At 50.0% G+C, this 23,847-nt stretch overlaps 2 protein-coding genes across 2 annotated transcripts in view; both read right to left on the minus strand.

Moving 5' to 3' along the window:
* LOC147118255 (uncharacterized) overlaps positions 1–23,847 on the minus strand; it is a 180,944-nt gene that overhangs the window by 47,511 nt on the left and 109,586 nt on the right. Inside the window, exon 4 of the mRNA XM_085983691.1 lies at positions 579–1,296. Coding sequence (XP_085839817.1) covers positions 579–1,296 — 718 coding nt within the window. The remainder of the gene's footprint in view (positions 1–578; positions 1,297–23,847) is intronic.
* LOC147118256 (uncharacterized) overlaps positions 16,580–23,847 on the minus strand; it is a 36,971-nt gene continuing 29,703 nt past the window's right edge. Inside the window, exon 3 of the mRNA XM_085984347.1 lies at positions 16,580–20,049. Coding sequence (XP_085840473.1) covers positions 18,806–20,023 — 1,218 coding nt within the window. The 5' untranslated portion in view covers positions 20,024–20,049 and the 3' untranslated portion in view covers positions 16,580–18,805. The remainder of the gene's footprint in view (positions 20,050–23,847) is intronic.

Raw genomic sequence — 23,847 nt, forward strand, 5'->3', positions numbered from 1 at the left:
GAAGGACTGTGTCCAGGCTGGAGTTCTGTTCCCACCGTACGATCCTCCCCCAGATTGTCCTTTCTGAGCTCCAGCCAGGTGATGCTAAACACTCAGGTGGGAAAGAAGAAAATCTGCAACAATGTGTTTAACACAAAGCTGATTTATTTGACATCTATCCAGAATATTAAACTCCAGCCCAGTTCCCGGACTTATTAACATCAGCAGAAACAATCCCCACCTGTCAGAATGAACATGGTTCAGTCCTGGATGTGATTAACAGCAGCAACAACAACAGAACCCAACCCCTGCAGTCACTTGTGAACTCGCTGGTGTGTCAGTAGGTTGGATGACTGAGTGAATCCCTTCCCATACTCAGGGCAGGTGAATGGCCTCTCCCCAGTGTGAACTCGCTGGTGTCTCAGCAGGTGGGATGACTGAGTGAATCCCTTCCCACACTCAGGGCAGGTGAACGGCCTCTCCCCAGTGTGAACTTGCTGGTGTGTCAGCAGGGTGGATGACTGAGTGAATCCCTTCCCACACTCAGAGCAGGTGAACGGCCTCTCCCCAGTGTGAACTCGCTGGTGTGTCAGCAGGTGGGATGACTCAGTGAATCCCTGCCCACACTCAGAGCAGGTGAACGGCCTCCCCACAGTGTGAGTGCTATGGTGTGTCAGCAGGTGGGATGAGCGAGTGACTCCCTTCCCACACACAGAGCAGGTGAACGGCTGCTCCCCAGTGTGAGTGCGCTGGTGTATAGTGAGCTCAGATGACTGCCTAAACCCAGTCCCGCAGTGAGAGCAGGTGAACGGCCTCTCCCCAGTGTGAGTGCACAGGTGTACAGTGAGGTCAGATGATCGCCTGAACCCAGTCCCGCAGTGAGAGCACCTGAACGGTCTCTCATCAGTGTGAACACGTTGATGGCGTATCAGTTCCCCGGACACTTTATAGCACTTCCCACAGTCCGAGCATTTAAAAGGTCTCTCATCAGTGTGAACTCGCTGGTGTATCAGCAGGGTGGATGAGCGAGCGAATCCCTTCCCACACACGGAGCAGGTGAACGGCCTCTCCCCAGTGTGAACTCGCTGGTGTGTCAGCAGGTGGGATGAGCGAGTGAATCCCTTCCCACACACAGAGCAGGTGAACGGCCTCTCCCCAGTGTGAACTCGCTGGTGTGTCAGCAGGTGGGATGAGCGAGTGAATCCCTTCCCACACACAGAGCAGGTGAACGGCCTCTCCCCAGTGTGAACTCGCTGGTGTGTCAGCAGGTGGGATGAGCGAGTGAATCCCTTCCCACACACGGAACAGGTGAACGGCCTCTCCCCAGTGTGAGTGCGCAGGTGTACAGTGAGGTCAGATGACTGCCTAAACCCAGTCCCGCAGTGCGAGCACCTGAACGGTCTCTCCCCAGTGTGAACACGTTGATGGTGTATCAGTGCCCCGGAACTTTTAAAGCACTTCCCACAGTCCGAGCAATTAAAAGGTCTCTCATCAGTGTGAACTCGCTGGTGTCTCAGCAGGCGGGATGAATTAGTGAATCCCTTCCCACACTCGGAGCAGGTGAACGGCCTCTCCCCGGTGTGAACGGTGCTTTTTGCTTCCATATTCAAAGGCCGATGATATTCAGTTCCTGATGAATCGAGTGACTGTCAGATCTTGACGTGATGTGTGGTTTGAGTTTCCCATCTGTAAATCCTCCCCTTCTAATACCCTGTAAAATGAATTTAAAACAGGGAGCGTGAGAGAGAAACCACTAAAGAGGCAGGTTGTGAAATTGAGCTCAATGAATCTGGTTATTTGTGGGGCCGGAACTAGAAAAAAAGTGACCATGAAATCTGCCGGATTGTCATAAAATCCCACTGGTTCACTAATGTCCCTCGGTGAAGGGAATCTGCCACCTGGTCTGGGCCTCTGGCCTCTATGAGAGAGAGAGAGAGAGAGAGAGAGAGAGGTGGAAGTGGGAGGGGGTGAAGGAGATGGACTTTATACATCTGCAACTCGACCAGAACTTTGACAGAACCTCCAAAACCCGCAACCTCCAGCACCTAGAAGGACAAAGGCAGCAGACGCATGGGAACATCACCACCTACAAGTTCTCCTCCAAGCCACACACCATCCTGACTTGGACATATATCGCCGCTGCTACATCATCACTGGGTGAAAATCCTGGAACTCCTTACACAACAGCATTGTGGGAGTACCTTCACCACACGGACTGCAGCGGTTCAAGAAGGCGGCTCACCACCATCTCCTCAAGGGCAATTAGGGACGGGCACTAAATGCAGGCCTAGCCAGCGACGCCCACATCCCATCAATGAATAAAAAAACAGGTGGCCCACCATCACCTTCTCAACGGGAAGATGGGAATTGGCAACATATTCTGGTCTTGCGAGCGACGCCCACATCCCAAGAATGAATTAAAACAAATCTGTATATGTAAACTGGATTAAAAGCTTCTACAGAAATACTTGTTCCTAAAACAATACTCTTTTACATTGTAGGGACAGTGTCTGTGTAACAACTTAATCTCCCCCAGAATCCACCTCCCTTGACTGTCACACATTGGAAATTGTTGGGTCCTCCTGGGCTCAGAAGTACTGGGGGTTAAACCCAGCAGCTTCTCCTCCATCTCCACTCCAGCTCAAACTGAAGCAACAAAAAGACCTACACAGGCGGCCAGGGACCTACCTTCCGTCAGCCTGCAATCAAACTCTTCCCCACAGCCGCTGACTAATGGTGGCCGCAGCACCCACAATTCCCCGCGCCCCAGAAACCGCTCTATCCAACGCGATGATGTCCCCGCTGAGAGTGCGCATGCTCCTCGGGGTCGCGGGCCATTCTGGGAGCCTGGCTCCTGTCCTTTCTCCCGAGCCGGACTTGGTGGAACCAGTTGAAGAAACCGGGAAGCGGCAGCTTGGATGGGGGAGGCGCTGCACCCTGGGTTTCCTGGTGCTGGGGCCCTGGCCGCACATCCACCGGGCCCGGCCGCTCTGATTCTGATTGAGCTTTTTGATGAGGTAACAGAGAGGGTTGATGAGGGCAATGTGGTTAACGTGGTGTACATGGATTTCCAAAAGGCGTTCGACAAAGAGCCACATCCTAGGCTTACCAGCAAAGTTGAAGCCCATGGAATAATAGGGACAGTGGCAGCATGGATACAAAATTGGCAAAGTGACAGGAAACAGAGAGTAGTGGTGAACGGTTGTTTTTCAGACTGGAGGAAGGTACACAGTGGTGTTCCCCAGGGGTCGGTACTAGGATCACTGCTTTTCTTGATATATATTAATGACTTTGACTTGGGTGCACAGGGCACAGTTTCAAAATATGCAGATGACACAAAACTTGGAAGTATAGTGAACAGTGAGGAGGATAGTGATAGACTTCAAGAGGACATAGACAGGCTGGTGGAATGGGCGGACACATGGGAGATGAAATTTAACACAGAAAAGTGCGAACTGATATATTTTGATAGGAAGAATGAGGAGAGGCAATATAAACTAAAGGGTAGAAGTCTAAAATGTATGCATGAACAGAGAGACCTGGGGTTATGTGTGCACAAATAATTGAAGGTGGCAGGACAGGTTGAGAAAGTGGTTAAAAAAGCTTACGGGAACCTGGGCTTCATCAATAGAGGCATAGAGTCCAAAAGCAAGGAAGTTATGATGAACCTTTATAAAACACTGTTCGGTCTCATCTGGAGTATTGTGTCCAATTCTGGGCACCGCACTTTATGAAGGATGTGAAGGCCTTAGAGATGGTGCAGAAACGATTGCCAAGAATGGTTCCAGGGATGAGGGACTTCAGTTATGTGGATAGACTGGAGAAGCTGGGGTGGTTCTCCATAGAGCAGAGAAGGTTGAGATGAGATTTGAAAGAGGTATTCAAAATCATGAGGATTCTGGACAGAGTAGATAGAGAGAAACTGTTCCCATTGGCGGAAGGGTCGAGAACCAGAGGACACAGATTTAAGGTGATTGGCAGAAGAACCAAAGGCGACATGAGGGAAAACCTTTTTACTCAGTGAGTGGTTAGGATCTGGAATGCACTGCCTGAAAGGGTGGTGGAGGCAGATTCAATCATGGCTTTCAAAAGGGAATTGGATAAATGCCTGAAGTAAAGAAATGTGCAGGGTTACGGGGAAAGGGCGGGGAGTGGGACTCGCTGAAGTGATCTTGCAGAGAGCCGGCATGGGCTCGACGGGCTGAATGGCCTCCTTCTGTGTTGTAACCATTCTATGATTCTATAAAATATTAGAAAGTTTGATCCACAGAAGCACGGGGTTTATCTGCTTTTATTGATGAATTTAAAAAGTCTCTATTAAAACCTGAGCCAGTGTGTTGTGAGCCAAAGAGCCTTGTATCCAATGAGGGGAATAAAGGCCCACAGCCTCCCCTGGCCCCGGGCCCTGAACAAGGTGATGTGCCATCAGTAACTCAAAGACAAGAAGTTAAAGGATTCAACTGAAGGCTTTTAATCGCTAAGAACATTGCACGTCATTCCACATCGGATTCGTCTGGCAGAATGACTCATACAGCTCTTGAGACCTTTATATGACAAAAGACAGGGGCGGAGCCAATACACACAATAGGGGAAAAGGGGGCGGTACACACAATACAATGCAGGTAAAACACAGGGGCTGATGAAGACATATATTTCATCACACAAGGGACTGGAGAAACTTGCTGCACTGCGGATCAGACAATCAGCCGGCGCTAGTCCCACCCCTTGGGCTCCCCAATTGGTTGGAGGACCCGCCGCCGGCTAGCTGCTCCAGCCCCGCCCGCTCGCTCCCTGTTGGTCCGAAGCTCCCGTCAATCAGGCCCTGGGCTGGGTCACGTGTCCCCGAGGAGATCACGTGCTCTGTCCAACTGACGCCGCTCGGTCCAGGGCTTCGCGGACTCTCAGGTTTTTCTATTTCTCTTTGTTCTCTCCCGATCCACCCCTCCGCCCCCCCACCACACGCGATTCTCCACCCAATCGGAGTGGAGAAAACTCACTTTGCATCACCGATCGCGACTCTGGAACCGACACCAAGGCCTTTCCCCGGAATGGCCCGCGCCGACTCCGTCTGGCAGGATCCGACCGCGCAGGCACAGCTCCGAGTGGGGGAGGGGGGTTGGTCTCCTCTGGGCATGAGCAGTTGTTGCCCTTGGTGACCGGGAGGGGTCGCTGCGCCGGACTCGGTCCAAACCACCGCTCCCTGTGCGCATGCGTGGACTATCGTCTGTCAATCAACCATCAGCCAGAAGAGGTCACTGGTGAGACCAATGAAGAAAGAAACACTTGCATTTCTATAGCGCCTTCACCACCACTGGACGTCCCAAAGCACTTTACAGCCAATGAAGTACTGTTTGAAGTGTAGTCACTGTTGTAATGTAGGAAACACAGAAGTCAATTAGCGCACAGCAAGCTCCCACAAACTGCAATGTGATATTGACCAGATAATCTATCTTTTTGTTAACTCTGTTTCTCTCTCTACGGATGTTGCCTGGCCTGTTGAATGGTTCCAGCATTTCCTGTTGTTATTTCAGATTTCCAGCAGCCGCAGTATTTTGCTATTATCCTTTTGTTACATTGATTGAGGGATAAACATTGGCTAGGACACTGGGGATATTTCCCCAGCTCTTTCCCACATTACAACAGTGACTACACCTCAAAAGTGCTTCATTGGCTGTAAAGCACTTCAAGATGGCTGCTGGTCATGAAAGCACTATATAAATGCAAGTCTTTCTTTCTCAAAATAGTGTCATGGGATCTTTTACATCCACCTGAGAGAGCAGACAGGGCCTCAGTTTAATGTCTCATCCGAAAGACGCCACCTCTGACAGTGCCTCAGTACTGCACTGGAGTGTCAGCCTGAATTTTTGTGCTCAAGTCTCTGGAGCGGGACTTGAACCCACAACCTTATGCCTCAGAGGCAAGAGTGCTACCATAGAGTCATAGATTTATACAGCACAGAAAGGGGCCCTTCGGCCCATCGTGTCCGCGCCGGCCATCAAGCCCTGTCTATTCTAATCCCATTTTCCAGCACTTGGTCCGTAGCCTTGTATGCTATGGCGTTTCAAGTGCTCATCTAAATGCTTCTTGAATGTTGTGAGGGTTCCTGCCTCTACCATCCTTTCAGGCAGTGAGTTCCAGATTCCAACCACCCTCTGGGTGAAAAAGCTTTTCCTCAAATCCCCTCTAAACCTCCTGCCCCTACCTTGAAACTATGCCCCCTGGTTATTGACCCCTCTACTAAGGGGAAAAGTTCCTTTCCATCTACCATTTCTATGCCCCTCATAATTTTGTACACCTCAATCAGGTCCCCCTTCAGCCTTCTCTGCTCCAAGGAAAACAACCCCAGCCTGTCCAGTCTCTCTTCATAGCTGAAGCGCTCCAGCCCAGGTAACATCCTGGTGAATCTCCTCTGCACTCTTGCCAATGCAATCACATCCTTCCTATAGTGTGGCGACCAGAACTGCACACAGTATTCCAGCTGTGGCCTAACTAGCATTTTGTACAGCTCCATCATAACCTCCCTGCTCTTTCCTTCATTAGCCGAGGCATAGAATATAAGTATCCTATATGCCTTCTTAACCACCCTATCTAGCTATCCTGCTGCCCTCAGGGATCTGTGTACATGCACACCAAGGTCCCTCTGATCCTCTGTCCTTCCTAGGGTTCTACCATTCATTGTGTATTCCCTTGCCTTGTTAGTCCTCCCAAAATGCATCACCTCACACTTTTCAGGGTTAAATTCCATTTGCCACTGTGCTGCCCATCTAACCAACCCATCTATATTCTCCTGTAGCCTGAGGCTTCCCTCCTTGCTATTTACCACTCCACCAATTTTCGTGTCATCAGCGAACTTACTGATCAGACCTCCTACATTCATATCTAAATCATTAATGTACACCACAAACAGCAATGGACCCAGCACCGATCCCTGCGGTACACCACTGGACACAGGCTTCCAGTCACAAAAACAACCTTCGACCATCACCCTCTGCCTCCTGCCACTAAGCCAATTTTGGATCCAATGTGCCAAATTGCCCTGGATCCCATGGGCTCTTACCTTCTTGACCAGTCTCCCATGTGGGACTTTGTCAAAAGCCTTACTGAAGTCCATGTAGACTACATCAACTGGACTACCCTCATCCACACACCTAGTCACCCCCATCGAAAAATTCAATCAAATTGGTTGGACATGATCTCCCCCTGACAAAGCCATGCTGACTATCCTTGATTAATCCTTGCCTCTCCAAGTGGAGACTAATTCTGTCCCTCAGAATTTTTTCCAATAATTTCCCTACCACTGATGTTAGGCTCACTGGCCAGTAATTCCCTGGTTTATCCCTACTACCCTTCTTGAATAATGGTACTACGTTAGCTGTTCTCCAGTCCTCTGGCACCTCCCCTGTGGCCAGAGAGGTTCTGAAAATTTGTGTCAGAGCCCCTGCAATCTCCTCCCTTGCCTCACACAGCAGGCTGGGATACATCTCGTCTGGGCCTGGGGGTTTATCGACTTTTAAGCACGCTAAAACCATTAGTACCTCCTCCCTCTCAATACTAATTCGTTCAAGTATATCACAATCCCCCTGCCTGATTTCTATGCCTGCATCGTCCTTCTCCAAAGTGAACACAGATGCAAAATATTAATTAAAAACCTCACCTACATCTTCTGGCTCTACACACAGATTGCCACTTTGGTCCCTAATGGGCTCTATTCTTTCCCTGGTTTTCCTCTTGCTCTTAATATACTAATAACACACCTTGGGATTTTCCTTTATTTTGCCTGCCAGTGTTTTTTCACGACCCCTCTTCGTTCTCCTAATTTCTTTTTTAAGTACCCCCCTGCACTTTCTATACTCCTCTAGGGCTTCCACTGTTTTTAGTCCTTTGTATCTGCCAAAAGCCTCCCTTTTTTTCCTAAACCATTCTTGTATGTCCCTTGACATCCAGGGTTCCCTGGGCTTGTTGGTCCCACCCTTGACCTTTACGGGAACATGCTGGTGTTGTACTCTCTCTATTTCCTTTCTGAAAGACTCCCACTGCTCTGATGTGGATTTTCCTACAAGTAGCTGATCCCAGTCCACTTTGGCCAGATCCTGCCTTATCATATTAAAATCGGCCTTCCCCCAATTTAGAACCTTTATTTCTGGTCCATCTTTGTCCTTTTCCATAACTACTTTAAATCTCACCGAATTATGGTCACTGTCTCCGAATTATGGTCACTGTCACCAAAATGCTCTCCTACTAACCTTTCTACCACTTGCCCTGCTATATTCCCTCAAATTAGGTCCAGTACCGCCCCCTCTCTTGTAGGACTTTCTACATGTTGGCTGAAAAAGCTCTCCTGGATGCACTTTAAGAATTCCACACCCTCTAAGCCTTTCACACTCTGACTATCCCAGTTAATATTGGGGAAGTTGAAATCCCCAACAATTATTACCCTATTATTTCTACACTTCTCTGAGATTAGCCTACATATCTGTTCCTCTATCTCCCCCTTACTGTTTGGGGGCCTATAGTACACTCCCAGCAAAGTGCTTGCCCCCTTTTTGTTTTTAAGTTCTACCCATATGGCCTCATTAGAGGAACCTGCGAAGGTATCATCCCTCCTTACAGCAGAAATTGACTCCTTGATTAATATTACTAACCTGATTTTTGGTCAACTCTTGGAGTATTCACGCTTAATAAATCTCCGGGAGAAGGAGTCGCTTCACTTGTACTGGTTACATAAGAACATATGAAATAGGAGCAGGAGTAGGCCAATCGGCCCCTCGAGCCTGCTCCGCCATTCAATAAGATCATGGCTGATCTGATCCTAACCTCAAATCTACTTTCACTCTCCATCCCACCTGAACCCATGTGATCTCCCGGGAGAGGCGAAAAGCCAGATAAAAAACCCAATGACCAATTTGAGAGAAAAAATCTGAGAAATTCCTCTCCAACCCAACTAGGCGATCGAAACTCGTCCAGGAGATCACTCTGTCCCTGTATTTCCTGCAGTACTTACCTTCTGTAAGAGGTGATCTCCACCCCAGCCAGGAACAGGCCCAATTTACTCTTGAAGGACTCCTAGCTGGCAGCCTGTTCCCGAGGTCTCCACTAATCCCTGTGAATAGAACCATCTCCTGAAATCTGACACAGAAGTAGAACACAAGAAGTAGGAGCAGAACCAGGCTACACGGCCCCTGGGCCCACTCCACCACCCACAGGGCCATGACCAATCCGAACCTAGACTCATGTCCAATTTCCTGCCTGCTCCCCGTAACCCCTAATTCCCTTTACTTCTAGGAAACTGTCTATTTCTTTTTTAAATTTATTTAATGATGTAGCTTCCACAGCTCTCTGGGGCAGCAAATTCCACAGACCTACCACGCTCTGAGTGAAGAAGTTTCTCCTCATCTCAGAGTTCCTGGGGCCTGATCACCTTCCCCAGGAGGAGGGCCTTGACCCTGACTTTATTCATTTGTACGGGTTCCTGGGGCCTGATCACCTTCCCCAGGAGCAGGGCCTTGATTCTGGGGGTGTATTATTGCACTGCTTGGTTTACTTGAGAAGAGCCCCATCAGGGCGAGCACGGGAGGGTCAGGGGGCGAGCGCGGGAGGGTCAGGGGGCGAGCGCGGGAGGGTCAGGGGGCGAGCGCGGGAGGGTCAGGGGGCGAGCGCGGGAGGGTTGGGGGGCCAGCGCGGGGGGGGGTCGGTGGGCCAGCGCGGGGGGGGGTCGGGGGGCCAGTGCGGGGGGGGTGGGGGGCCAGCGCGGGGGTTTCAGGGGGCCAGCGTGGGGGGGTCGGGGGGCCAGCGCGGGGGGTTCGGGGGGCCAGCGCGCGGGGGTCGGGGGGTCAGCGCGGGAGGGTCGGGGGGCCAGCGCGGGAGGGTCGGGGGGCCAGCGCGGGAGGATCGGGGTGCCAGCGTGGGAGGGTCGGTGGGCCAGCGCGGGAGGGTCGGGGGGCCAGCGCGGGAGGGTCGGGGGGCCAGCGCGGGAGGGTCGGGGGGCCAGCGCGGGAGGTTCGGCGGGCCAGCGCGGGAGGGTCGGGGGGTGAGCGCGGGAGGGTCGGGGGTGAGCACGGGAGGGTCGGGGGGAGAGCGCGGGGGGCCCGCGTGGGAGGGTCGGGGGGCCAGCGCGGGAGGGTCGCGGCGCCAGCGCGGGAGGTTCGGGGGGCCAGCGCGGGAGGGGAGGGGGGCGAGCACGGGCGGGTCGGGGGGCGAGCACGGGAGGGTCGGGGGGCGAGCGCGGGAGGGCCGGGGGCGAGCGCGGGAGGGCCAGGGTGTGAGCGCGGGAGGGCCAGGGGGCGAGCACGGGAGGGCCAGGGGGCGAGCGTGGGAGGGAGGGGGCGAGCGCGGGAGGGTCAGGGGGTGAGCGCGGGAGGGTCAGGGGGCGAGCGCGGGAGGGTCAGCGGGCGAGCGCGGGAGGGTCAGGGGGCGAGCGCGGGAGGGTCAGGGGGCGAGCGCGGGAGGGTCAGGGGGCGAGCGCGGGAGGGCCAGGGGGCGAGTGCGGGAGGGTCAGGGTGAGTGCGGGAGCGTCCATCTCCAGGATCAGTGTGTATCTGAGTCAAGGGGACTCTCTCTGACCTTTCTCCCCAGTCCATCCCCAGGACCAGTGTGTATCTGAGTCAATGGGACTTTCTCTGACCATTCTCCCCAGTCCATCTCCAGGACCAGTGTGTAACTGAGTCAATGGGACTCTCTCTGACCTTTCTCCCCAGTCCATCTCCAGGACCAGTGTGTATCTGAGTCAATGGGACTCTCTCTGACCTTTCACCCCAGTCCATCTCCAGGACCAGTGTGTATCTGAGTCAATGGGACTCTCTCTGACGTTTCTCCCCAGTCCATCTCCAGGACCAGTGTGTAACTGAGTCAATGGGACTCTCTCTGACCTTTCTCCCCAGTCCATCTCCAGGACCAGTGTGTATCTGAGTCAATGGGACTCTCTCTGACCTTTCACCCCAGTCTGTCTCCAGGACCAGTGTGTATCTGAGTCAATGGGACTCTCTCTGACTTTTCTCCCTGGTCCATCTCCAGGACCAGTGCCTTTCTGAGTCAATGGGACTCTCTGACCTTTCTCCCCAGTCCATCTCCAGGACCAGTGCGTACCTGAGTCAATGGGACTCTCTCTGACATTTCTCCCCAGTCAATCTCCAGGACCAGTGTGTATCTGAGTCAATGGGACTCTCTCTGACCTTTCACCCCAGTCTGTCTCCAGGACCAGTGTGTATCTGAGTCACTGGGACTCTCTCTGACCTTTCTCCCCAGTCCATCTCCAGGACCAGTGTGTATCTGAGTCAATGGGACTCTCTCTGACCTTTCTCCCTGGTCCACCTCCAGGACCAGTGCGTATCTGAGTCAATGGGACTCTCTCTCACCTTTCTCCCCAGTCCATCTCCAGGACCAGTCTGTATCTGAGTCAATGGGACTCTCTCTGACCTTTCTCCCCAGTCCATCTCCAGGACCAGTGTGTATCTGAGTCAATGGGACTCTCTCTGACCTTTCTCCCTGGTCCACCTCCAGGACCAGTGCGTATCTGAGTCAATGGGACTCTCTCTCACCTTTCTCCCCAGTCCATCTCCAGGACCAGTCTGTATCTGAGTCAATGGGACTCTCTCTGACCTTTCTCCCCAGTCCATCTCCAGGACCAGTGTGTATCTGAGTCAATGGGACTCTCTCTGACCATTCTCCCCAGTCCATCTCCAGGACCAGTCTGTATCTGAGTCAATGGGACTCTCTCTGACCTTTCTCCCCAGTCCATCTCCAGGACCAGTGTGTATCTGAGTCAATGGGACTCTCTGACCTTTCTCCCCAGTCCATCTCCAGGACCAGTGTGTATCTGAGTCAATGGGACTCTTTGACCTTTCTCCCCAGTCCATCTCCAGGACCAGTCTGTATCGGAGTCAAACATAAGAAATAGGAGCAGGAGTAGGCCAATCTGCCCCTCGAGCCTGCTCCGCCATTCAATAAGATCATGGCTGATCTGATCCTAACCTCAAATCTACTTCCACTCTCCATCCCACCCAAACCCATGTGATCTCCCGGGAGAGGCGAAAAACCAGATAAAAAACCCAATGGCCAATTTGGGAGAAAAAATCTGGGAAATTCCTCTCCGACCCATCTAGGCGATCGAAACTCGTCCAGGAGATCACTCTGTCCCTATATTTCATGCAGTACTTACCTTCTGTAAAAGGTGATCTCCACCCCAGCCAGGAACAGGCCCAATTTACTCTTGAAGGACTCCTAGTTGGCAGCCTGTTCCCGAGGTCTCCACTAATCCCTGTGAATAGAACCATCTCCTGAAATCTAACACAGAATTAGAACACAAGTAGGAGCAGGACCAGGCTACACGGCCACTGGGCCCGCTCCGCCACCCACAGGGCCATGACCGATCCGAACCTAGACTCATGTCTGATATCCTGCCCGCTCCCCGTAACCCCTAATTAGCTTTACTTCTAGGAAACTGTCCATTTCTGTTTTAAATTTATTTAATGATGTAGCTTCCACAGATCTCTGGGGCAACAAATTCCACAGACCTACCACCCTCTGAGTGAAGAAGTTTCTCCTCATCTCAGTTTTGAAAGAGCAGCCCCTTATTCTAAGACTATGCCCCCTAGTTCCAGTTTCACCCATCATTGGGAACATCCTCACCGCATCCACCCGATCCAACCCTTCACAATCTTATATGTTTCGATAAGATCGCCTCTCATTCTTCTGAACTCCAATGAGTAGAGTCCCAATCTACTCAACCTCTCCTCATATGTCAACCCCCTCATCCCCGGGATTAACCGAGTGAACCTTCTTTGTACTGCCTCGAGAGCAAGTATGTCTTTTCTTAAGTATGGATACCAAAACTGCATGCAGTATTCCAGGTGTGGTCTCACCAATACCTTGTACAACTGCAGCAATACCTCCCTATTTTTATATTCCATCCCCCTAGCAATAAAAGCCAACATTCCATTGGCCTTCTTGATCACTTGCTGCGCCTGCATACTAACTTTTTGTGTTTCGTGCACCAGGACCCCCAGATCCCTTTGTACTGCAGTACTTTCCAGTTTCTTGCCATTAAAATAATAACTTGCTCTATGATTTTTCTTGCCAAAGTGCATAACCTCACACTTTCCAGTATTATATTCCATCTGCCAAATCTCTGCCCACTTACTTAGCCTGTCTATGTCCCTTTGCAGGTTTATGTCCTCCTCACTCACTGCTTTCCCTCCCATCTTTGTATCATCAGCAAACTTGGATATGTTACACTCGGTCCCCTCCTCCAAATCGTTAATATAGATTGTAAAGAGTTGGGGTCCCAGCACTGACCCCTGCGGAACACCACTAGTTACTGATTGCCAGTCTGAGAATGAACCATTTATCCCAATTCTCTGCTTTCTGTTAGATAGCCAATCCTCCACCCATGCCAGAATATTACCCCCAATCCCATGATTTTTTATCTTGAGCAATAATCTTTTGTGTGGCACCTTGTCAAATGCCTTTTGGAAGTCTAAATACACTACATCCACTGGTTCCCATATATCCACCCTGTATGTTACTTCCTCAAAGAACTCAAGCAAATTTGTCAAACATGACTTCCCCTTCATAAAACCATGCTGACTTTGTCCTATTAAATTATGTTTATCCAACTGTCCCGTTACTGTCTCCTTAATAATGGACTCCAACATTTTACCAACCACAAATGTTAGGCTAACTGGTCTATAGTTTCCAGCCTCCTGCCTACTACCCTTTTTAAATAAGGGTTTTACATTAGCAGTTTTCCAATCTGCCGGGACCTTTGCTGAGTCCAGGGAGTTTTGGAAAATTATTACCAATGCATCCACAATCCCTACCGCCACTTCCCTCAAGACCCTAGGGTGTAAGCCATCAGGTCCAGGGGAGGGGCAGTACTGCGGGAGCACCGCACTGTCGGGGGAAGCAATGCTGTGGGAGAGCCGCATTGTCGGAGGGGCAGTAATGAAGGAGCGCTGCAGTGTCGGAGGTGTGGTCTTACGGATGAGACGTTAAACTGAGGCCCCCGTCTGCTCCCTCAGGTGGATGTAAAAGATCCCGTGGTGCTATTTCGAAGATGTTATCCCCGGTGTTTTGATCCCAATATTTATCCCTCAATCAAAATGATGAAAAAACAGATTATCTGGCCATTTTCACATTGCTGTTTGTGGGAGCTTGCTGTGCGCAAATTGGCTGCCGCGTTTCCCACATTACAACAGTGACTACACTTCAAAAGTACTTCATTGGCTGTAAAGCACTTTGGGACATCCGGTGGCCATGAAAGGCGGTTAAGAAGGCAAATGGTATGCTGGTCTTCATTACAAGAGGATTTGAATACAGGAGTAAAGAAGTCTTACTCCAATTATATCTTCTTCTTAGGCAGTCCCTCAGAACTGAGGATAACTTGCTTACACATTAAAAATGAGTTGTCAGGTGACTGATGAGTTCACACAGGTGGGGCAGACGGTAGTTGAAGGGGCGGGTGGGTGGGGTGCTTGGGTTGACGTGCGCTCCTTGCGCTGCCTGTGCTTGGCTTCCGCTTGCTCCCGGTGAAGAGACTCGAGGCGTTCGGCGCCTTCTCGGATGCTTCTTCTCCACTTTGTGCGGTCTTGGGCCAGGGATATTGCACCTTTTCAAGGAGGCTTTGAGGGTGACATTGAAGCATTTCCTCTGTCCACCTGGGGCTCTGTTGCCTTGCTGGAGCTCCGAGTAGAGCGCTTGTTTTGGGAGTCTTGTATCGGGCATGCAGACAATGTGACCCGTCCATCGGAGCTGATCGAGCTTAGTCAAAGCTTCGATGCTGGGGATGTTGGCCTGAGCGAGAACACTGACGTTGGTGCGTCTATCCTGCCAATGAATTTGCAGGATCTTGCGGAGGCAGCGTTGGTGGTACCTCTCCAGTGCACCTCAAAGCACTGGAGAGGTAGCACCAACGCTGCCTCCAATTATTTTGGGCCTTGGTGAGACCACACCTGGAGTACTGTGTACAATTTTGGTCTCCTTACCTAAGGAAGGATATACTTGCCATAGAGTGAGTGCAACAAAGGTTCACGACATTGATTCCTGGGATGGCGGGACTGTCGTATTAGAAGAGATTGAGTAAACTAGACCTGTATTCTCTTGAATTCAGAAGAATGAGAGGGGATCTCATTGAAGCATACAAAATTATACATTAATTTGGGCTAACCAAATTAGTAACAATATTGTGGAGGAGGAATTCCTGGAGTGTTTATGGGATGGTTTGCTGGACCAATATGTTGAGGAACCAACTAGAGATCAGGCCATCTTAGACTGGGTATTATGTAACAAGAAAGGATTAATTAACAATCTTGTTCTACGAGGCCCCTTGGGTCGGAGCGATCATAATATGATAGAATTCTTCATTAAGATGGAGAATGAAGTTGTTGAATCAGAGACTAGGGTCCTGAATTTAAATAAAGGAAACTACGATAGTCTGAGGCGCGAGTTGGGTAGGATTGATTGGGGAATGTCACTCAAAGGGTTGACGGTGGATAGGCAATGGCAAACATTCAAAGACCACATGGATGAACTACAGAATTTGTTCATCCCAGTTTGGCATAAAAATAAAACAAAAAAGGTGACTCAACCATGGCTAACGAGGGAAATTAGGGATAGCATAAGATCCAAGGAGAGGACATATAAATTGGCCAGAAAAAGCAGTAATCCAGAGGATTAGGAGCAGTTTAGGATTCAACAAAGGAGGACAAAGTGATTAATTAAGAAAGGGAAAATAGAATACGAGAGTAAGCTTGCAGGGAACATAAAAACTGACTGTAAAAGCTTTTATAGATATGTGAAGAGAAAAAGATTGGTGAAGCCAAGCGGAGGTCCCTTGCAGTCAGAATCAGGGGCATTTATAATGGGGAACAAAGAAATGGCAGACCAATTAAATACATATTTTGGTTCTGTCTTCACAAATGAGGACAGAAATAACCTCCCAGAGATGCCGGGGAACACAGGGTCTGATGAAAGGGAGGAACTGAAAGAAATCAGTATTTGTAGGGAAATGGTGTTAGGGAAATTGATGGGATTGAAGGCCGAAAAATCACCAGGGCCTGATAATCTACATCCTAGGGTACTAAAGGAAGTGGCCCTTGAAATAGCAGATGCATTGCTGATCATCTTCCAACATTCGATGGAATCTGGAACAGTACCCATGGATTGGAGGGTAGCTGATGTTACCCCACTAATCAAAAAAGGTGATAGGGAGAAAACAGAGAATTACAGACCGGTAAGCCTGACATCGGTAGTGGGGAAAATGCTAGAGTCCATTATAAAAGATGTAATAGCAGAGCACTTGGAAAACAGTGACAGGATCGGGCAAAGTCAACATGGATTCACAAAAGGTAAATCAGCTCGACTAATCTACTGGAATTTTTTGAGGATGTAACTGGTAAAATAGGTAAGGGAGAACAAGTGGATGTGGTGTATCTGGAATTTCAGAAGGCCTTCGATAAGGTCCCGCATAAGAGATTAGCATGTAAAGTGACTTGATACCAATTCCTCAACAATGGATTCCAGCATTTTCCCGATGACTGATGTAGCTTTCAAAACCTCTTACAATAATGTGCCCATGACTACACAAACCACTCTGGGTACAGGTATATTGTGTATCAGTAAAACAGGTTTATTAAGCATTAAACATCCGGTACAAAGAAGTAGTACTTAACAAGAAGATAGTCACAGTCTGTTGTTCAAACCACGGCGTTCCTTCCAAGTGAGTGCAGCGCAAGTCTCCCGATGTATCTTGCTGTGTTCTGTTGACCCATGCGCGCTTCCTTGGGAGCTTGCTGTTTTCTGTTGACCGAAGCTCCTATCAATCTCTGGTTACACGGTGCACGCTTTCGATGTTCAAAACCTGTATCTTTATACCCTTTTCCCTCTCGTTTTGCCGACGTGGCAGTAATTAACCCTCTCACACCTGGTAAAAAGTCTTGCTTCCCTCGTTACCCATCTTATGACCTTCTTTGATCCTTCTGACTTACCCTTATCTCAGATGTTCACTTTTCACAAAACACTTCCTAGAATGTTGACAAAACAGTCTGTCCATCCTATAGCTGGACCAATGAAGGACGTCTCCAACTCTTATCTATCTCTCTAGTTTTTATCTCTTTAAACATAATATTGCTGAATTCCTCGTCTCCATAAACTTAGCACAACATTCCATTACTTCAGTAATTTTAAACAGAGGTTTTTAGTCAGGTTGGCATAATCCCATCCTGCTTTGCTCTCAGCCATTCTCCATTTTATACAGGCTTTTAGGATCTTAACATACAATTTCACATATTATAGTTATATTAGAATGGTTATCGAATCTTAATAATGTTTCCTAAATCCTACAGGTACACCCTATCCTACATATCCCTACCTTGAGGGCGAGGCATTTGCCGACCCCTCAAAACTGAAATCTTACATATGGATTATTTTTCTTCCGTTTATGTAACTCTAACATGTTCTGGGCTGTGATCATATTTAAATGTGATTGGGCATTGGACTTTAGGTGTTTCAGGTAGCAGGTGTAGAATAGTAAGCACATCATTACTACAAGTTGGGATATGACCAGTACATGGGAAATTATCCTAATCCAATGAGGAATTTCCATGTTTGTTCCTATGTTGTCTTATTAGTCCTAACAATTTTTGACTCCCTACCTTGTGACATTTGTGTTTAACTGGGTAGATCTTAAACAAACTTCTGATCTTACATAGTTCAAAGTTTTACTACATGGGTTACATATCTCAAATACAAAATCATTACAAGTTGGAGAACAACCAGAGCGTGTGAAATAATATGAGCCTAAGGGCATGCTGATGTATTAAGCCCAATATCCCACCAGTGTGTGTTGTCCCTTATGCTTTCAATTTCAATATCTATTCTCCAGTTGTCTTGCTCCAAAACATAAAAAATGCTTTAGGGAGGAGTTCAGTCGTATTATGAGCTCACTGAAACCCTCAAACAATAGGGGAATGTCGGGTCTGAATTGTGCCACATAACTGTGCAGCTCGTACTTAAAAACGTGTTGGTTGATGGGACAGGTCCTGTTAGACCCGTAAAGCATGGTAGTTGTGGTGGTCGTGACACAGGAGGCACCACCAAAATCACCTTATACTGGATTCGTACTGGTTTTTCCCACGCTCTGTTACCTACAAAACACAATTATTACAATCACAGTTAAATTCAGTCTTACAATCATTTCAAGCGACATTACAGTTTCACATCTACTTCCTGATCTTCCAAGTCGAGATCCTTTCTCCCTTCCGTTTTTCAAAATAGCGGCCACGGGATCTTTTACACCCAGACGGGGCAGCGGTTTAACGTCACATCCGAAAGATGGCACCTCTGACAGAGCAGCTCTCCCTCAGTACTGCCCTGGAGTGTCAGCGTAGATTACGTGCTCAAGTCTCCAGAGTGGGACTCAAACCCACGACCTTCTGACTCTAGAGGTGAGAGTGTCGCCCACTGAGCCGAGGTTGACCCCTCTTAAACTCCAGCCTAGTGACTGGGGTTATTATCAGCGTCTTCAAACCGCGCCCCCCCCGACAACCCCGTAATTGCCATTATTAACACAGAACAGTCCTTCATGTGATTGACAGCAGAATGGGACCAGTGCGCTCAGGTGTGAACTCGCTGGTGTCTCAACAGGTGAGTTGAAGTGGTGAATCCCTTTTCACACACTGAGCAGGGGAACGGCATCTTCCCAGTGTGAGCGCTGGTGTATCCGAAGAGTGGATGAGTGCATAAACCTCTTCCCGCAGTGAGAGCAGCTGAACGGCCTCTCCCCGGTGTGGGTGAACTGGTGTTTCAGAAGATCGGATGGACTGGTGAATCCCTTTTAACACACTGAGCAGGGGAACGGCCTCTCCCCAGTGTGAGTGCGCTGGTGACTCAGCAGGTGAGATGGACTGGTGAATCCCTTTTCACACACTGAGCAGGGGAACGGCCTCTCCCCAGTGTGAGTGCGCTGGTGTCTCAGCAGGTGAGATGGACTAGTGAATCCCTTTTCACACACTGAGCAGGGGAACGGCCTCTTCCCGGTGTGGGTGAACTGGTGTTTCCGAAGATTGGATGAGTGCGTAAACCTCTTCCCGCAGTGAGAGCAGCTGACCGGCCTCTCCCCGGTGTGGATGTGTCGATGGTTCTCCAGGCCGTTGGAGCATTTGAAACTCTTGTCGCATTCGGAACATTTAAACGGCCTCTCGTCAGTGTGAACCAGCTGGTGTTCCCGCAGACTGGAGGGATGAGTGAATCCTTTCCCGCACTCGGAGCAGGAGAACGGCCTCTCGTCAGTGTGAACCAGCTGGTGTATCAGCACAGTGGAGGGACGAGTAAAACCTTTCCCGCACTCGGAGCAGGTGAACGGCCACTCGTCAGTGTGAACTCGCTGGTGTTCCCGCAGAGAGGAGGGACAAGTGAATCCTTTCCCGCACTCTGAGCAGGTAAACGGCCTCTCGTCAGTGTGAACCAGCTGGTGTCTCAGCAGGGTGGAGGAGAGAGTGAATCCCTTCCCACACACGGAGCAGGTGAACGGCCTCTCCCCGGTGTGAACTCGCTGGTGCTGTATCACTTCGCTGGATCTTCTGAAGCCCTTCTCGCAGTCGGAGCACTGAAAAGGTCTCTCATTGGTGTGAACATGCTCGTTTATCAACAGGTGGCAAGACTGGTTAAACCTCTTTTCACAGTGAGAGCAGGCGAATGGCTTCTCCCTGGTGTGAACTCGCCGGTGTCTCAGCAGGGCGGGTTGTTGAGTGAATCCCTTCCCACACACGGAGCAGGTGAGCGGCCATTTCACAGAGTGACTGCATTGATGAGTCTCCAGCTCGGAGAGGCAACTGAATCCGTTCCCGCATTCCCGACATTTGCACGGATTCTCCTTGCTTTGGTTACACTCGTGCCTCCCCAGGCTGCACCTTTGGTTGAATCCACGTCCACACACAAGACACGTGTGCAGTTTGTCCGCACTCTGATTGCTGCTTTCCGCTTCCATATGTCGATGATATTCAGGTCCTGATGAATCGAATGACTCTGTCAGATCTTCATGTGAAGTTTGCATTAAGCTGCCCGTCTGCAATTCCTCCCCTTGCAAGAGACGGTAAAAGAGATTTATATAAGTAATTAATGTAAATACAGGAGAGAAAATAAAGAAAGACTGGCCTTTATACAGCACCTTTCACGACCAACGGTTTTACAGCCAAAGAAGTACTTTTTGAAGTGTAGTCACTGTTGTAATGTGGGAAACACTGCAGCCAATTTGCATGATAAATAATGGCCAGGACACCGGGGATAACTCTCCTGCCCTTCTTCGAAATAATGGGATGTTTTATGTCCACCTGAACGTCTCATCTGAAAGACAGCCCTCCGACAGGGTGGCGCTCCCTCAGTACTGCCCCTCCGACAGGGTGGCGCTCCCTCAGTACTGCCCCTCCGACAGTGTGGCGCTCCCTCAGTACTTTCCCTCTGACAGTGCAGCGCTCCCTCAATACTGCCCCTCCGACAGTGCGGTGACCCTCAGTACTGCCCCACCGACAGTGCGGCGCTCCCTCAGTACTGACCCTCCCACAGTGCGGCGCTCCCTCAGTACTGACCCTCCGACAGGGCGGCGCTCCTTCGGCACTGCCCCAGAGCATCAGCCTAGGTTTATGTGCTCGAGTCCGTGGAGTGGGGACCTTCAACCCACAACTTTCTGACTGAGAGACGAGGGTGCTCTCAACTGAACCACTGGCTGGCTCTCAAGGTCTTTCACATCCTTGCTAAAGTGCGGTGGCCGGGGGAATTGTCACAACCCTTTAATCAGAAGAACACGAGAGGGGGGAGGGAGTCCCTTTAAATATGGAGGGGGTGGGTGTCCCTTTAAATGTGGAGGGGGGAGGGAGTCCCTTTGAATGTGGAGAGGGTGGGTGTCCCTTTGAATGTGGAGGGGGTGGGTGTCCCTTTAAATGTGGAGAGGCGGGGCCGCGCATGCTCATTCGGGCCCACCACAAAACCAGACTGCCAGTGCACCTGCGCGGGGCCTCCGGGGAACAGACGAAAGGCTGGGCCCGGGGAAGAGGCGGAATCAGCGGCCGGGGTAAAGTCAAGAAACGATAGCAAAATACTGCAGATGTTGGAAATCCGAAATAACAACAGAAAATGCTGGAAAAACTCAGTAGGTCAGGCAACATCCGTGGAGAGAAATTTGAGTTGATGTTTTAAATCGAGGTGAGGGGTGAGCGGAGAGCGAGATTATAAAGTAAAATACGAGAAAAACCAAACCTGAGAGTCGGATGGGCGGGACCTCCGCGGACGCCGAACGGAGCAGATTGAGCCACGCGGGGGGGGGCGGAGTGAGCCGCAGCAATGTGATTCTGACTGACGGGAGCGCTGACCAATGGGAAGAGAGCTGAGGTGGGAGGACTGAAGTGGGCGGCCTGGTCCTCCAACCAATGGCGGCGCGGCAAGGGGGCGGGGCCTCCTCTCCAGCTCAGGTGCGCTGGGGCCGATTGTGACGCGCTATCCCCAGGTGAGAGCAGCTCAGTCAGCACAGAGCTGGGGCTGGAATCTGGGAGAGGGGCTGCAGGCAGCGGGCCTGGCAAAGGGGCACAAGCTTCACAATACAAGCTGCTTTCAAATGCACAATTGTTTCCTACACACAGCCTTGGTCACTCTGCAAAAAAAACTGTTTAACAATTCATCATAACTCCCCTGCTTTAGGAGAGGCGTAGAGTGCAAAAGCAAGGAAGTTATGATGAAACTGTGTAAAAGACTGGAGTCAGCTGTGGCTCAGTGGATAGCAGAGTCAGAAGGTTGTGGGTTCAAGATAGACTTGCATTTATAAGAACATAAGAAATAGGAGCAGGAGTTGGCCATTCGGCCCTTCGAGCCTGCTCATCTCATCTCCATACATACATATAAGTGACCTGGATATTGCAGTGCAGTGTAGAATTTCTAAATTTGCCGATGACACCAAACTTGGGAGTGTGGCAAACAGTGAGGGTGATACCAATCGGCTGCAACAGGACATGGAAAGGCTAGCAGAATGGGCAGACAGGTGGCAGATGGAATTTAATACGGAGAAACATAGAAGATAGGAGCAGGAGTAGGCCATTCGGCCCCTCGAGCCTGCTCCACCATTCAATGAGATCATGGCTGATCATCCAAATTCAGTACCCTGTCCCTACTTTCTCTCCATATCCCTTGATCCCTTTAGCCTGAAGAAATATATCCAACTCTTTCCTGAATATATTTAATGAATTGGCCTCAACTGTCCAGTGTGGTGGAGAATTCCACAGGTTCACCACTCTCTGGGTGAAGAAATTCCTCCTCATCTCAGTCCTAAATGGCTTATCCCTTATCCTTAGACTGTGACCCCTGGTTCTGGACTCCCCGACCATCGGGAACATCCTTCCTGCATCTAATCTCTCTAGTCCTGTTAGAATTTTATAAGTTTCAATGAGATCCCCTCTCATTCTTCTAAACTCCAGCGAGTATCAGCCCAATCGACCCAATCGAAGTGTGTGGTGATGCATTTTGGCAGAAGGAACAGGGAGAGGCAATATAGTCATAGAGTCATAGAGTCATAGAGTAATACAGCACGGATAGAGGCCCTTCGGCCCATCGTGTCCATGCCGGCCATCAAGCCCTGTCTAATCTAATCCCATATTCCAGCATTTGGCCCGTAGCCTTGTATGCTATGGCATTTCAAATGCTCATCCAAATGCTTCTTAAATGTTGTGAGGGTTTCTGCCTCCACAACCCTTTCAGGCAGTGAGTTCCAGACTCCAACCACCCTCTGGGTGAAAAAGTTCTTTCTCAAATCCCCTCTAAACCTCCCGCCCTTTACCTTGAATCTATGCCCCCTAGTTATTGACCCCTCTACTAAGGGGAAAAGCTCTTCAGCATCCATCCTATCTATGCCCCTCACAATTTTGTACACCTCAATCATGTCCCCCCTCAGCCTCCTCTGCTCCAAGGAAAACAAACCCAATCTGCCCAGTCTCTCTTCATAGCTGAAGCGCTCCAGCCCTGGTAACATCCTGGTGAACCTCCTCTGCACCCTCTCTAACGCGATCACATCTTTCCTGTAGTGTGGCGACCAGAACTGCACACAGTATTCCAGCTGTGGCCTAACCAGTGTTTTATACAGCTCCATCATAACCTCCTTGCTCTTATATTCTATGCCTCGGCTAATGAAGGCAAGTATCCCATATGCCTTTTTTACCACCTTATCCACCTGTTCCGCCGCCTTCAGGGATCTGTGTACCTGCACACCCAGATCCCTCTGACCCTCCGTCTTGCCTAGGGTCTTTCCCTTCATTGTGTATTCCCTTGCCTTGTTAGACCCCCCAAAGTGCATCACCTCGCACTTTTCCGGGTTAAATTCCATTTGCCACTGTTCCGCCCATCTGACCAACCCATCTATATCGTTCTGCAGACTGAGGCTACCCTCCTCGCTATTTACCACCCTACCAATTTTAGTATCATCCGCGAATTTACTGATCATACCCTTTACATTCATATCCAAGTCATTAATGTAGACCACAAACAGCAAGGGACCCAGCACCGATCCCTGTGGTACCCCACTGGCCACAGGTTTCCAGTCACAAAAACAACCTTCGACCATCACCCTCTGCCTTCTGCCACTAAGCACAGTTTTAAACAGTGTGCAGGGACAGAGGGATCTGGGAGTTAATGGGCATAGGTCACATACGAATTAGCAGCAGGAGTCGGCCATTCGGCCCCTCGAGCCTGCTCCACCATTCAGTAAGATCATGGCTGATCATCCAAATTCAGTACCCTGTCCCTGCCTTCTCCCCATATCCCTTGATCCCTTTAGCCTTAAGAAATATATCCAACTCCTTTTTGAATATATTTAATGAACTGGCCTCCACCGCCCTCTGT

Source organism: Somniosus microcephalus, chromosome 4, assembly GCF_052327205.1.
Source record: "Somniosus microcephalus isolate GS21.2 chromosome 4, FLI_Smic_1.0, whole genome shotgun sequence".
Taxonomy (NCBI): domain Eukaryota; kingdom Metazoa; phylum Chordata; class Chondrichthyes; order Squaliformes; family Somniosidae; genus Somniosus; species Somniosus microcephalus.